The sequence below is a fragment of the Falco rusticolus genome, chromosome 2 (assembly GCF_015220075.1).
Source record: "Falco rusticolus isolate bFalRus1 chromosome 2, bFalRus1.pri, whole genome shotgun sequence".
NCBI lineage: Eukaryota > Metazoa > Chordata > Aves > Falconiformes > Falconidae > Falco > Falco rusticolus.
In genome coordinates, this window is record NC_051188.1 from 30,682,230 (window position 1) to 30,697,327 (window position 15,098).

Below are 15,098 nucleotides of genomic sequence, written 5' to 3' on the forward strand. Positions count from 1 at the left end.
CAGCTTGGTGGAGTGTGAACTGGATGCAAAGGTGCTCTGCTGCACGTAGGCATATCTCTACGTGGATATCCTTGGGTGGATAGTGATTGTATGCAACCAGCACTTACGTATATAATAACGGATGTCACCTAGAATGTGTGCTTTCATATGACACAGGCCATCATTTAAACTGGCTCAGGTATGATACAGGAAATCAAAATATAAGCCCAAGGATAGTATCACTATTGAAACAGCATCTGCCTCCTCCTGACTATGTTTAGATTTGGTTATTTTTGATGAATCTTATTTCCACTCCTATCAGCTGGAGGAGAGCAGGTCATTTCTATCTTGCCCATCCCAAAGGACTAAGAGAAGCATCAACAGCCCTCAGACAGGGGAGGAAAGTCTGATGCCTGCTCTGCTGCCAGCACAACATGCAGTTGTAGCATAGAGGAACATGCACCTCAGAAGGAGATGCTGAGCAGCAAAATGTATACCCATTTCTACAGACACTTTTAGGAGCAAAACCAAAATATAAGTTATGGTAACAGGAGGCATGTTGAGGAAGACAGAGGATATATCATGAAAACGAATGGGAAAATGCATTGCTTAAAATAAAAATCATAGAATCATAGAATGGTTTGGGTTGGAAGGGACCTGAAAGATCATTTAGTTCCAACCCCCTGCCATGGGCAGGGACACCTTCCACTACACCAGGTTGCTCAAAGCTCCATCCAGTCTGGCCTCGAACACTTCCAGGGATGGGGCATCCACATCTTCTCTGGGCAACCTGTGCCAGTGTCCTCACAGGAAAGAATTTCTTCCCAATATCTAATCTCAATCTACCCTCTTCTAGTTCAAAGCCATTCCCCCTTGTCCTGTCACTACATGCCCTTGTACAAAGCCCCTCCCCAGCTTTCCTGTAGGCCCCCTTCAGGCACTGGCAGGCTGCTATAAGGTCTCCTTGGGAGCCTTCTCTTCTCCAGGCTCAACAACCCCAACTCTCTCAGCCTGTCTTCACAGGAGATGTGCTCCAGCCCTCTGATGATCTTGGTGGCCCTCCTCTGGGCTCACTCCAACAGGCCCACGTCCCTCTTATGCTGGGGGCCCCAGAGCTGAAGGCAGTACTGCAGGTGGGGTCTCACAAGAGCAGAGGGGGAGAATCACAGTCATGTGATGCTCCCCTGACTGATGCAACACCACTCTATGAGGCAAATATAGTCACACATCAGCCTGAACCAAGGCTAAAAAGCAAATGTGAAGAATGTCTTTTCCTTGTGCTGAGGGTCAAGTGGTTGAGGCTGCAGTGAGGTTACTTCAGAAAACGTCTCTATGTCTCTGGTATAGCTTTAGACTTTAAAAATTACCTTTGCCTAGGAATACCAGGGCTTCCATGAGTGGCAGGAAAACACACATATGAAGGTAGAACATTTGCTGTAGCTTAGGGGTACCAGCCACTTGAAAACTCAATTTCCTGTTCTTATGTCTCCTTCAGTCTCAAACATTTACAGTTACTTTTACTTTCTATGTGCATGGCTATTCTTAGATTTTGTCTCCTGGAAAACTGAGGAAACATATCAAAATACTTTTTAAGGGGTAGGTGGTCCCTTGAGAGACCTAGAGACATTGCTAGTACTTTAACTGTCAGGAGGTTTATTTTTCAGAATAAATACGCTGTCTATTTTTTTACTATATTTTTTACTATGATACTTGCACAGAGAAGAACCCTGGTCTTCAGTTCTGTGAGTAGAGACATGCCAGGATACCAAATGGAGAAATGGCCGTAAATGGGAATGTGGCATGTTATGCAAGTGTTGTTAAAGCTGCATGTGATGATCACTAACAAGGATGGTCTTGAATCCTTTTGCAAGTAAATCATAATTTAAAAATCTATTACTTTATCTGCACCACAAAGTTTGGCTGATGTTTCCCCCTATTTTGTTGGTGAAGTAAAGATGGCAGCTGGATGCTCTCACACCTCTAAAAACACTTTTTTGTTGTAAAATGATGGCCCACTTACAGAAACTCAGTATCTGTTTCTTGGTCTTTTTCCCCCTGCACTCTGAGGAGCTTCCTTGTTAGCTGTGCAATCAATAAAAAACATATCTTCAGCCACTAGTAAATCTAGTTTATTAAAACACAGGTTTGACAGTGAATTCAATTGCTAACAAAGTTGTATTTTGGTCAATACAAAGAAAATGTGACCTTGTGAGAGACTTATATCCTCTAGATGCAAAATTATCTGATAATAGGGTGCACTGGATGGATACAAACAAAAACACGTTAGTGAGATTAGACTGTGGCTAGTATTTTCCATTCCCTTTTAGTATTTAAGGTGTACAGTATCTTATCAGAGGCTCCAAGACTGTCACTTATCCCTGTGCCGGTCTACTCCTGACAGGGGAAAACCACGGAAAAAGTTTGCCCCCTTCCTTCCAATTATTTGTCCACTATCTCTCTGCACAGTCTGCCATCTCGATGCCATTCCCATTGCAAAGCAGTGGTAATATTTCCTTTTCCTTCAACAGCATGGGACCAAGCACTGCAGGAGTTCACATGGCATCACTAGGTCAGCTCTCAGTATGCCACTGAGTTATTGAAATAAGGATTTGGAGCATTAACTTTAGTGAAGACTTACGATAAAATTTAGTGCTTACATCAAAGCAGCACAAAGTGAGCAAAATAGATTGACTCTGCAATTGAACATAAGCCTTAGATAACCAAGAAAAATGTGACTTCCCCAGTGATGTCAAGTACTTTTTCACCTGACCAGCAATGATTTGTTTTCTACATATTTCAGACAGAGCTGAAAATAGCTAGCTACAGTTATTTTTGTTTGGGAGCAAAAAAAAACCCAACAACAACAAAACCCAAAAAAATGTGTTTGGGGTGTTCAGTTTATAAAGTGCTTTCTCTGGAGAAGTTCAGAGCATTGAGAAAATATTTTCACAGACAGAAGTCTGGATGGACTTCCTAGGGAGGGAAGGCCTTCAGCATTTTTGTTAGTTTTCATATGGGACAGGCTGCTTTCCTGGAAAATATGACAAAACTTCTTGTCTTTTTTTATTAAAATGACATAAAAATGAAGTAAATAAAACCAAATTCTAAATGTGGTCAGACTGAGTTTGGAGCCTGTTTTCACTGAATTGCAAGCAGTCTGATTTTTAGGAAATGTATTTTAGAAAATATTCAGAGACTTAAAAATGCAAGCAGCCACGTGGTGAGATTTTTCCAAAGTACACATAGGTGTAGCTCCCCATTGCTTTCCAAAACAGCCTCCCTCCTCCTCCTCCGCCTCCTCTGCTGCCCATCTTTCCTCCTGTTCCTGCCTTACTGCTTTCCCCATTGCATTGGTGCATGTTTAATGTCAGGGTGTTCAAAGCAACTGGAAATTAATCCTAGGGAAAAAAGGGATCTGCTCCTCCTGGGAGCAGTCGGGAAGTGAGGGATTAGGGATGCCTTTAGCAGCAATTTGCTGTCAGGCTGGTTTACCTGTGCAGAGGAAGCCACTCTGTAGCTACCTGTTTGGACCAAAATAATTTTAAAGTTTGTCTTTGGATCCCTGCATGGGAACCGAGCTGCCTAACCTCAGCTTTCAGAAGAGCACTGGCAATGATGAGCATAAGCCCAAACGTGCTGACTTTGAAGGAATCGGCACAGACGTGAGCAGCTGCAGGGTGCAGCCTGGTGTTCCACGTGCCCACATCCTGCCCTTGCTGCCAGCAGTCATTTTACTCATAGGACTCCACGCTGATGCTGGGTTTTTTTGAAATCATTATCTCACTTGATAATCAGTGAAATGTTAAGCAAAATACCTTGGTGGCCTCCTCAGAGCAGAGAATTTAGAAATATTAATGCCTTCTGAACAGCCTGAGCTTGAGCCAATGCCAGCTCCTGTTTGGCTCTCAGCAGAAAGTACCAGCGATGCTTTACATTTCTGTTATGCACAAATCTTTAGCCAATGTTCGCAAAGGGAACTGACAGGGTGCTATGAATCTGTTGGGTGTCACAGTGTCTGATCCATGCACCTCTGCACACAGAGGGAAGCGGAGCACAGAGAGGTTCAGATGCCATCACTGAGGTGGTCAGGTGAGCCGTTTGCCTTCAAGTCTCTGGTTGAGTATTGTGAAATGAAATAAAAGTCCTCTAGTAGCAAGGTAAATCCATTTCAATTCCTTGTCCTGGGGAGGGTGAACACTAGAGGTATATCTACGTTGCTAAATAGAAGAGGACCAGGGATCACACCCAGGGACCTGACCTCTGATCATCCTGCCTCAGTTTTGGCCATCCCCAATGAGCTCCCTCTAAGACACTTTTGCTCGAGAAATGCCTGTTGCTGAGCAGCACGGCCACAGGCTGGCTAGCACCACACAGCCTCTGTCATTGGATAGAATGGACTCTGTCTAGATGTCCCATCAGGACTGCATATACATATATAATTTTGCAATTCTGCATCAGCTACCTGTGGTACAAACTTCTGATTCTTGCTTTGAAGTTTTCAGCGGCAAAGTAATAGAGGATGGGATCGAGGCAGCTGTTCATGGCAGCAAGGCAGAGACTGACCACCACTGCTTTGTGCAGGTTGGCCCAGCTGCAGCTGCCGTGCATCAGGTGGACAGTTCGCAGGATGTGATATGGCAGGAAACAGAGGAGGAAGAGGATGAGAGTGATGATGATGGTTGACAGTGCCTTCTTGTGACAGACTGCCTTCTTGCGCTGTGGAGTCTTGGACTTGAGCAACACTTTGATGGCAAAGATGTAGCAGACAATGATTGTGCAAAATGGCAGAACAAAGCCCACGATGAGGACAAAACTGTTCATCATCAGAAGCCTGCGTGTGCTGGAGGGGTGGAGGTCCAAGCACTTGACTGGGTTGCTGTACCCAGCAATTCCCTTGTCTAACAGAGGGCTGGAGGCTGCCAGCACGAAGACCCATATGGCTGCACATATTATCCTGGCATACTTCATGTTGGTTACTTTGCAGTGTTTGAACGGGTAGACAATGGCTATAAAACGAACCACACTGAGCACGGTGAGAAAATAAATGCTGCAGTACATGTTCACGTACAAGCTGTAAGTCATGATCCTACAGATGATATCACCAAATATCCAACGTGATCCCAGCAGGAAATATGTGGCCCGAAAGGGCAAAGTGCTCACAAACATGAGATCTGAAACAGCTAGGTTCTGCATGTAAATGTTTACTGAGGTCTTCTTCTGCGAAGGCTGGAAGAAAACATAAATGGAAAGGACATTTCCAACAGCACCCAAGAAGAAGATAGAGAGATACATGATGGGGTAAATGACTTGCTTGAAGCTGTCAATCGTACAGTTGAAGGAGTTAGTGAAATTTTCATCTAGTGCCATCTTGGAAATATTCATAGTCTAGAGTCAGGCTCTCCGTCTTTCTGCCAAAGTAAAAAGAAGTGGTGTGAGTGCTAGGTTACAGTCTGGGCAGGGAGTTGGGTCAGTTGGGACCATTTTGCTGAGGGCAGAAACTGCAAGATGCAGACAGCAGTGGAAATTAAAGGTTCATTAATGAGTAATTCCTTGTGATGTACCAGTAAATACACAACTTGAGGTGTAAAGCCGCATGTTGGCTCTAAACAGTTTTGGTATTACAGCAGCTGGTTGTTGTCTCAGCCTATGAAAGTGCTGCCTTTTAATGATGAGCGCTATGTGTGTGTTTTAATGGCAGTTCTCTAACCTGCTCTGCGCAAAACAAACCAACTAGCTGTCAGCTGTTTCATAGCAGGGAGGTTTTGAGTTCCCAGCTACCTGCCACAGAAACATCAAAACCAGTCAGAGAAGAGATCACTGTCTGCATTTCAGATTAGGATGAAAAGCCAAAAGAAGTGGATTTGCCCTTTGGAACTAGTGAAATTTTTCTGGTATGTTGTTGGCAGCATGTTACTGAACTTTCCTGAGCAATACAAAAGGTATATTGGTATATGTCAGAATGTATAAATTAAGGACATTTTGACCTTAAATACTGCATAAATACTGTGCTAGTTATGCATGGTTCCTTTCTTAACTCCTTCCTCCTTATACTGTATTTTTTCTTTCTTCTGAGTTTTTCATGGCTTTCTATGTCTCTTTTTGTGGGGCATTCGCTGCATTTGCCGCTTTCTCAACCTCTTTAGTGCCCAACTGCTCTGCATCAGACAGTCATCTACACACACTGCAGCTTCCAGGGCAGCCCTCATTTACAGCACTAATGAAAATGGCCTGTGAAAAAATGGGCTGTATTCACAGTGTGACATTTTTCCTCCTATGAGGCTGTAATTCAATCAAATCAAAACGACTCATCACTAAAACACTCTAAATAATATTTTTTTTTTCTGATTAGAAACCATTTCCTTGCTGAACTCCTGATTTCTTCCCTCAGCTGACCCGCTGCTAGCAGTATTTTGAAAGGAAGGTTTCAGTATTGCTGCTTGTTTAATAGTGGGACCAATTCCCTGTCTGCATCTGCCAACATATTCTAAAGATGGAGCATGAAAAATTTTTGCCTAGAATCCACAACTACGTAGCATTTCTAGATGCATGAAAAAGAAGCTTTTAATTCACCCCAGTGAGAGTGAAAACAAGCTGATGATACCTGACTGCCTTTCTTATTCTGAACCTCACTGGCTTCACAAATCTAAATTAATTTATTTGCACAGGTGGAGTCTCCCTAGGGGGGAAAGTGGGCTCTAGATGTGGGTGCTCTGGACTCACAGTTACTCAGTGCTGTATTCCCAGTGTGCTGTAAACGGCAGCTGATTTAACTCGAGCCATGCTGTGGGAGCCTGAGCTATGTTCAGAGCAGCCCATGGTATCTCCAGCGTAGCGCCTCAGAGTCTGTATCCCTTAATACAGCAACCAGATGTGTCCCAGCAGTCGCCTTTTATCCAGCCCAACTGTGACAGGGAGCATGGGAAGTGCATCGCCCAGACTGGGTTCCCAAGAAGCAAGACTTACCCCTCCCATCATGAGATGGGAGCATGGCAACTTGGGAATGGGGACATTCACTCACACCAACATCATACCCATCCTTGCAGTGCCTGAAATTAACTCTTCAGAAAATAGTCGTATCTATTGAGCTTAAGAGTGCTTAAGACTGGAAGTGGGCAAACTGGATATTGGGTCTCAGCAAAGCCCCAGGCTTCGTAACATGTGCTCCTAAAGGAAATCCTATTTGAGATCCTTTTTCCTCATGGAAGGGAGAGACAAGGTATACTTCCTAAGAACAAACCCTTTGTAATCAGAGGAGATTGGAATGGGTTTTGGTTTTGTGTACAAAGCAACTGTCTAACATAGGTGTTTTCTGTGTGGGATCAAGGAGCAGCTTTTCTCGTGATCGAATCTGATCTCCCCATTCTGCAGGGAAACATCACAACCCAAAGTACTACAAAGGGAAGAGTCCTGACTGTGTCAGGACTGTGTTGGAAGCATCCTTGCCTTTAGAAACTCCAAAACACAAGAAAATACCAGTGATCTGCCACCTGTTGAAGCATTCCTGTTGTGTGTGAAACCTGTGACTTAGAGGAATCAAATGAGGATGAAGAACTTGGAGCGTGGATAAATTTAAAGCCTTGCTGAGCCCTACGAGTGATGGCTTGTGGCCTGACACTGTCTGCTGAAGGATAGGATTAGGGCAGTGAAAATGCAGTTGATGAAAATCCCTTGGGTCCCTGCACCCTGGGGAGCGCACTACAAGCACAGAGGCTGAGGCACTTTGCTCAGGCTCTTCATATGAGGTTATCTAGCTAACAACTACCATTAAAGCTACTTTGTGCTCCTTGTTTCTCCTTCCAGCTAAAGACATTTAGGAAACTAGATGCACAAGTGTAATTGAGAAAACACAGCACCCTTAGACCTAGCAAGAGAGCCAGTTCTCAGATTCCCCTCCAAACTGTCCAAAGAAAACTTTCAAGCTGTTATGGGATGTCTAAGAGAAAGAAGCTGGAGCCCTCAACAGAAAGCTGTTATCCACCATGGTGCCTGCCCTCAGTTGAGGGCCAAGAACAACCCATGCAATTATATGTAGATGCTTCTATTAACTGTGTTATAACACCATCGTGATTTAACTCCAGCCAGCAACTAAGTACCACTCAGCTACTTGCTCACTCCACCCCTGCCCCAGCAGGATGGGGAGGAGAATCGGGAAAAAGGTAAAACTCAAGGCTGAGATCCTAACAATTTAATAATTAAAATAAAAATAAAATAACAATAATGACAAGTGTAATGAAAAGGAGAGAGAAGGGGAAAGGAATAAAGTCCAAAAGGAGGGGGGAAAAAACAAGTGATGCACAATACAACTGCTCACCACCCACTGATGGATGCCCAACCAGACCCTGAGCAGCAATCAGCAGGCCCTGGCCAGCTCCCCCCAGCTTATATACTCAACGTGATGTTCTATGGTATGGAATATCCCCTCAGCTGTCCTGGCTCTGCTTTCTCCCAATTTCTTGTGCCCCTTCAGCCTTTTCACTGGCATAGCCTAAGAAACTGAGAAGTCTTTGACTTAGTGTAAGCATTACTTAGCAACAACTAAAAACATCAGTGTGTTATCAACGTTATTCTCACACCAGATTCAAAACACAGCATGGCACCAGCTACTAAGAAGAAAATTAACTGTATCCCATTGAAACCAGCACAAACACCCAGATCAATGTAGAAAGGAAGGTGCAGTGAAAGATACATTTCACACAGGAGTACCTCAAGCACCCACAGAGGGGAAGGGGACAATGTTACGCCTCCTTGAAGCCAAGAGCTGTTTACTAGACAGCTAAGGCTAGGAGATGACTCCTACATAAACAGAAGAAATTACATACGTAAGGACAGGCAATAAACTTTGTTTTCAGCAAGTGTCCAGATGGTCTCCTGGGTGAGGAATGAACAGGGTGGGCTTGAGGTGAGAGACTGAAACTATAGGGTCCCTCAAAAGAAGGGAGATTGGTGCTAAGATCTAACGGCCCTCTGAGGAAGAGTGTGAGAAAGGAACAATCTGAAATGAGAATCTCTCTGAAGTGGTACTGCAAGATTTCTCTGATGGAAACTCTCTAGCAGTAGATTTTTTCTATATATGAGTTTTCCTGATGGAAACTACCAAGTAGAAGCAGCTGATGCATGTCCTGAGGCTCTGACAACCACCCTGACAGGAAAGAGAGAGCACATCAGCTAAGCAAGGAAAGGGGAGGCTTTTCTGAAAAAAATGCTATGTAAGCAGATTAGATGTGGAGTTTGGGTGGGATTTTGTCTTTTCTTCACCTCTATGAAGTCTTTTAGAAATATTTACAGCTTGATTAGTATGAACTTTATAAATAAATATTTACCTTTCATTATAAATTACATACATATTATCAATCATATACTTCTTATGAAGAAATATTTTGTCTTTTATCTTAGCCTGGCTTGAGTGTGATTTAGTTAGGGGATAAGAGAAAGACATTCCATGCCTAAGGTGAATCCAACACCCTTAACAAAGAGATGGGTGTGCAAGCCAGCTGGGGAACCGATAGACCAAAAGTAAGAGGAGATTTGTTTCATTGGAGGAGATACTTAACTAATAAAGGTGCCTCAGAACGATTGTATTTTAAGCTAGGGATGCAGGTAGCAGTCTAGCAGCAGAGTAGGGGCTACCCTGTAAACTGCCTGGCATGTGATGTGTATGGTCGCCCCTCCGGGCCAGGTTTTGTGCATGTGTGTGCAAGGCGAGGGGTGGAAGGACAAGGCTGGCTGTCTCCAGGCAGGAGTGGCTCAGCAGGAGCAGGCCTGCCCAGGGAGCAGACCTCATGAGATGTCTGCGTGGATCGCTTGGGGACGCAAGAGAGGAGCTGGTGGTGGCTGTGGTCATCATGGGCACCGAGGATGAAGGTGGGTTCTTCAGGGCTCAGCTATGAGGCAAGACAGAGGCCCAGGTCAGACCCAGTGTTTCAGTGCATGGATGAGGCAGTAGAAGGAAGAAAGTTAGGTGTGTAAGGAACTGATGGATCTTTTTGGATAAAGGCAAGCGATACAGCAATAAGAGACTGCACTGTACCCAGAGTGGATCCAAGCTGCTGGTGCTGCAGTCTGAAAGGTCTGCAGAGGAGTATTTAATTAGAAGCAACAGGGGAGCTGAAGGGCATGGGAGAGCAAATGGCCAGGACTGACAAGACCTGCGAGAGCAGTGAACTCAAATCCAGTGCACCTCTGACAAAGCCAAGAGGGAAATAAAGCCCAACTGCAATAACCAGGGAAGGCAAATCCAACGGCCCACAAATCCAGACACACGCTATCTTGAGTGACTGATCAAAAGCAAATCTTACAGGTAATTCTGCACCCATGCTCAAATCTGAAAACGAGATAGGGGAGCTGGCAGACTTGGCATGAGACAACCCTGGCGCAAGGGGAACTTCAGAGACACACAGGAGAGAGAATAATCAATGGGAACCTGAGTTGCCATGCTACCAGCTTTATGGTAATGATAGTGTAGGATGCACAGGTGGAAGAGTGCCACTGTGCATGATGCACTATGCAACTTGCAACAGCATAAAAATATGGCTAAAGAGAAGCACTACAGGGTTCTTGTAGGCAGACACCCCTTACTCCAATAATGAAAACATACCACCAAACTCTTCATCATGATGAAGACAGTAATTAGAAAATGTTAAGGGAGAGCAGGAAGCCGAAAGCAGGCAGCAATAGCAGGAGATTTTGTGTGCATTTATAAAGATGCAATGCTGCTGCAGAACAGTAAGTAATGTCCAGATGCAAAAAATGCCTGATTCCTAGAATAATTGGTCCTCAAAATAAATCCATAAATTAAGATGCTATTCTACATTTTGTCTTTAGTGCTGCACCAGTCCTAGTTCAAGCAGGTTTTGGTGGAGACAGCCCTGTGGTGGCAATCACAGTAGAGCTAGGTTTGGCAGTGTTGTGGGACAGAGAAGAAATCCCAGAAGGAAGAAGCCTACATAATTTTGTGGGCTGTTTAGAAAAACAAATGGAAAATCCAACAGAACCTGTGTTAGAAGCCTACATTCCAAAAGAAATAGGTACTTCAATAAATATGAAGCCTGATGTCCATATGTCCATTAGTAGAACAATTAGCAAGACTGTTATAGGGAAAAGATCACCACTTAGAAAGCAGAAGATGTGTCCAAATGAGGAGAACAGGGAAGCCTGCATCACGGCAGATCAAATATGGAGAGGAAACTGAGAGCATTAAAAAAAAAAAAAAAAAAAACAACCGAACATGAAGACCACGTGGTAAAGGATGATCAGGCTGACAGTGAGTTTTGTAAGCCCGCTGAAAGATGAAAGACTGTTAGGGAACTGACAGAGTTTCTTGGTGGCAAAAGATCTCTTAGGGACAACAAGGCTATAGCAGAGAAACTCGGTGAATTCACTCTTCCCCACCAAAGATGTTGGAGTATTTTCACGTCTGATGCATCAAACAGGTCAGAGAAGCCAGCTCCACTCAATGGATGTGCACAGGAATTATTAAACTGACCAAATAAGGAGAGGCCAATAAGTAATCAGGACCAGATGGCATCCATATGAGTATCCTGAAGGATCGCAACTGTACAACTGTCGGCCAAGGCACATAACCCACCATTACAATCAGGTGCTGTGCCAGGGGACTGGTGTGTCACCACCAGAGAGTGCAGCTCTCATCTACAAGAAGGGCTTGAGAGGACAACTCAAGGGCCATCAGCTGGTTGTCTCAGTGCTGGGAGCTACTGACCACTGAGACCAATTTCCACCTCTGGTACATTGTGGGGGGTCTCTAGTGAAGAATGAAGGCACTGAGCTCATTGAAAGGCCAGTATGCTGAGGAAGAGTCGGCACATCTTCTGAAAAGGGAGATCCTGCCCCACCCGCCTGCTGAAGTGCTGTGAGGATGATGGATGAAGGGGGCTCCATGGTCATTTTATATTGTATATACGGATATGTATGCATTTATACAGCCACATTTGTCAAAGCCTTTGACAAAGCTCTGCACTGGGGGTTTCTTAAGGAACTAAGTTGCCAGAGACCTAGAAGGCATGGTTTTTTTGTGGGCTGAAAGCTGGCTGAAGGGTAAGAAGTGTAGAGCTTAATGAATCAGCAATGGGGTCCTATAGGGTGTGGTACTCAGACCAGATTTATTCAATATCTTTATCAATAACCTGTAGAAGACAGTTATCCAGGTTGGCAGATGCCACGCTGAAGGAGTAGCAGATGAGAATTAGTATATTTTAATGTAAGGTGATGCATGCTAGGAAAAATAATCTAGACCATGCCCACATGATATGAACTTGAAACTGGCTGTTACATTTGGAAAGGGCATTTGGCATTGGCATTATGGACTATTTACTGAAGTCATTTCTGCATTGGCTGCAGCAGCTGAAGCAACCAAAAATGTCAGCAAAATGAGGGGCATCATCAAGAATGCTATAGAGGAGAAAGTAGGTTATCACCTTGTATAAAATCTCCATGCATCCCCATAGTGAGCAGTTTTGGTGCCTACATCCAAAAAAGAGATTACGGAGTTAGAGAAGGTACAGAGAGGGGCAAGTGAATGATCAAGGAAACACAGCAAGGACTAAAAAGCCTGAGACTCTTTGGTATGGAAAGGAGGAGGCTGAAGAAGGATGTGGTCAGGGTTTACAGAGTCATGAAGGTGGTGGAGAGTGTGAATGTGCACTGCTATTTATAGGGTCTTGCAGTACTGAGGCGTGGGGTGCTCAGCAGAGTTGTTGAGAATCTGCTTTCAAACAGATAAAAGAGGGAAGAGGAGCAGGCAGAGTTCGGAGCTCACTGCAACAGCAGGCAGTGCAGACAGGTGGCTCAGCAGGGTCAAAACAGGATCAGACAGATGCAAGGACAGTAAATGGGAAACAAAAGACCGGGCAGGGACGTATTCAGTGCCCATGGACAGTAGTGAGGAAGCTGGGGAAATGCAAGGGGAAAGCACTCTGGAAGGTGATCAGACTCTTGTGTTGTCTCTAACCAGCATTTCCCATTGCCACCATCAGAGACTGAATACTGGGCTAGATGGACATCAGTCTGAGCTGCCAGCACATTCTTTACAGTCACAATTTGCTCCTAATTCCCAGCAGTGTAACAACCACGGTTGACTTCACTGTGTTACCTCTAATTCCTACTGGTGAAGTGAAAGCGATGCCTGTAGTGATATTAATACAGAGATTCCAGCCTGTATGTCAAAAAGCTATTACTGGGAAAGTGGCAATTGTCAGCAGCCTTGGGCTACCCCCAGTTCTAGTGGATGGCAGTCAAGTCATCCAGCATCTCAACAGACAATAGGATCGATTTCTATGCCATGCCTGGAGAGAAGGACATGCTTCTTTTGAAGACATGAGGTGGAGGGGTGCTGCTGCTGAAGGTGTAAATATGAAAGTTTCCAAACTCCTGATCTTGGGTCCACTTCTCTGAAACATTGCATTCACTATAACACCAGGAACTACCAAAGAACCTATTTTTAATAAAGTGTTCTGCATATACAAAGTAAAATAAGGAAATCAGGCTGTTAATTCAAAAAATAGTTCTTTGCTATGTTAAGTGATAAATATATACATTCTCTTGTATGCCAGGAAAAAAATAGTCTCTGCATTTATCACAATAACCCGTTGTCTGAAGAGGATGCCAGACACCACAGTCTTGTGTTCATTACCCAATAGGAATATATCACTGATATATGTATATCTACACAGACATATATATATGTATACATAAACGCAAGGAGATCACTTGCATTTGCCACTGCACTTCTGAAAAAACCCAGAAGTTGTCATTTTTTTAGAGTTCCCATTGGCTTGCTTTCTGCCATTCACCTTGTGTTTCAGGAGCAGCGTTACCAAGAGTAAATGTAACAGAAGGTAATATTTAGAATTAACTTTAAATTCATCAAAACATAGCATGTTATTAACCTTTCTACATACACAATAATAGGGGGGAAAATCAAGAGCCTGACATTTAACACCTTTTATTTTAAATCTTTGCCATAAACCAAATATATATTTTTCACCTAGTTAAAAAACAAGACTTGCTTAATCACATCCACAACTTGATTGTTATCTTCCATCTGGCAAACATTTCTAGTTACATAAATCCACCCTTTTATCTGCCAAAAAAAAAACCTCAAGACTGGCTTTGTCATAGAAGTTTAGACAATGATTGCAGCTTCTGGCAAGGAAAAAGCTTATTGCGAGTAATAAGAAATATAAGTAGATTGTATTTTAATCATTGCAACCATTTTTACCTACACGAGAAGAAGCAGACAAATCTTGTCCTACCTCAGCTTGTGTGCCTTCTGGTGTGTTCAGTATTTCCTTCTGCTTGCTGTTGCTCACAACTTTTAGTTTTGTTAGTGGAAAGGAAAAACCCAAAAACTTGATGCAAGACCCAAGTGCTATTTATGCAGAAGCCACAGAAAAGCAATGAGTGGTAAGAAAGGGAAGTAAATTCTGATTAAAAGATCTTAGATCTTCTTAAAAGAGAAATGTTCTCAGCTCAAGGAGTGGTGCTAGCAATCACATGGCAATCTTTCATAATTTTCATCCAATGAAAGGCTCTGCAGCTACATGGTATGTTGGGAAGCTTTCTGGATGTCTGTATTTGCTCCCACGCTTCTTTATATCTGCTTTTAATAATCAGGGTTGCTCAGAACATTAGAGGGCATCTGTGTATAAGCTTCACATGAATCATTAGAGATATCGTTCTTGGAATTATGGAAAGGGCAAGTTCTGGGGTTATTTCCCAGATTTGCCATGCAGAAATCACAGGAAGAACAAAATTGGAAGCAGGTTCTAGGAATTGGTGTATAATCTCATTCAGCTCATAGTGTGAGGCTGAGTTTACAGAGCTGAGGGACTAATTTTCCTTTTATTTTGATAGGAACAGAATACATAGCTCTGTTAGGCCATAAGCAAGCAGCTGCAGTGAACACTTTATTCCCCCTTAATGTTTTACCTCTCAGTGGAGCAACATTGACTTCACAGATGAGTGCTCTGAGCCCGCTGCAATTGTGAAAGAGGTATCTATACATACTACAGGAACAACAGCTTGGTTATTCCTCCTCCATGCTTTCAAAACATGCAGGTGGACCAGCAGCAGTCATGTGCTTTCTGGCTGCTCTGCTGTATTTC

General features: G+C 43.6%; 1 protein-coding gene across 2 annotated transcripts; it reads right to left on the reverse strand.

Moving 5' to 3' along the window:
• Positions 1-2,086: 2,086 nt before the first annotated feature.
• Positions 2,087-14,524, reverse strand: CYSLTR2 (cysteinyl leukotriene receptor 2). 2 transcript variants are annotated; one of them, XM_037375958.1, is made up of 3 exons: positions 14,247-14,524; positions 8,291-8,472; positions 2,087-5,387 (listed from the first exon to the last, which is right to left on the reverse strand). In XM_037375958.1, exon 3 carries the CDS (start codon positions 5,359-5,361, stop codon positions 4,438-4,440), a length of 924 nt encoding a protein of 307 aa, XP_037231855.1. In that variant the 5' UTR covers positions 5,362-5,387; positions 8,291-8,472; positions 14,247-14,524; the 3' UTR covers positions 2,087-4,437. The 2 variants fall into 2 exon arrangements, with proteins under 2 accessions (XP_037231855.1, XP_037231854.1); XM_037375957.1 differs by lacking the exon at positions 8,291-8,472 and having other exon boundaries at positions 14,247-14,522.
• Between the last annotated feature and the right edge of the window lie 574 nt (positions 14,525-15,098).

Excerpts from the sequence above, each read along its gene's own strand:
- CYSLTR2 (XM_037375958.1), bottom strand. The coding sequence starts at position 5,361 with ATGAATATTTCCAAGATGGCACTAGATGAAAATTTCACTAACTCCTTC.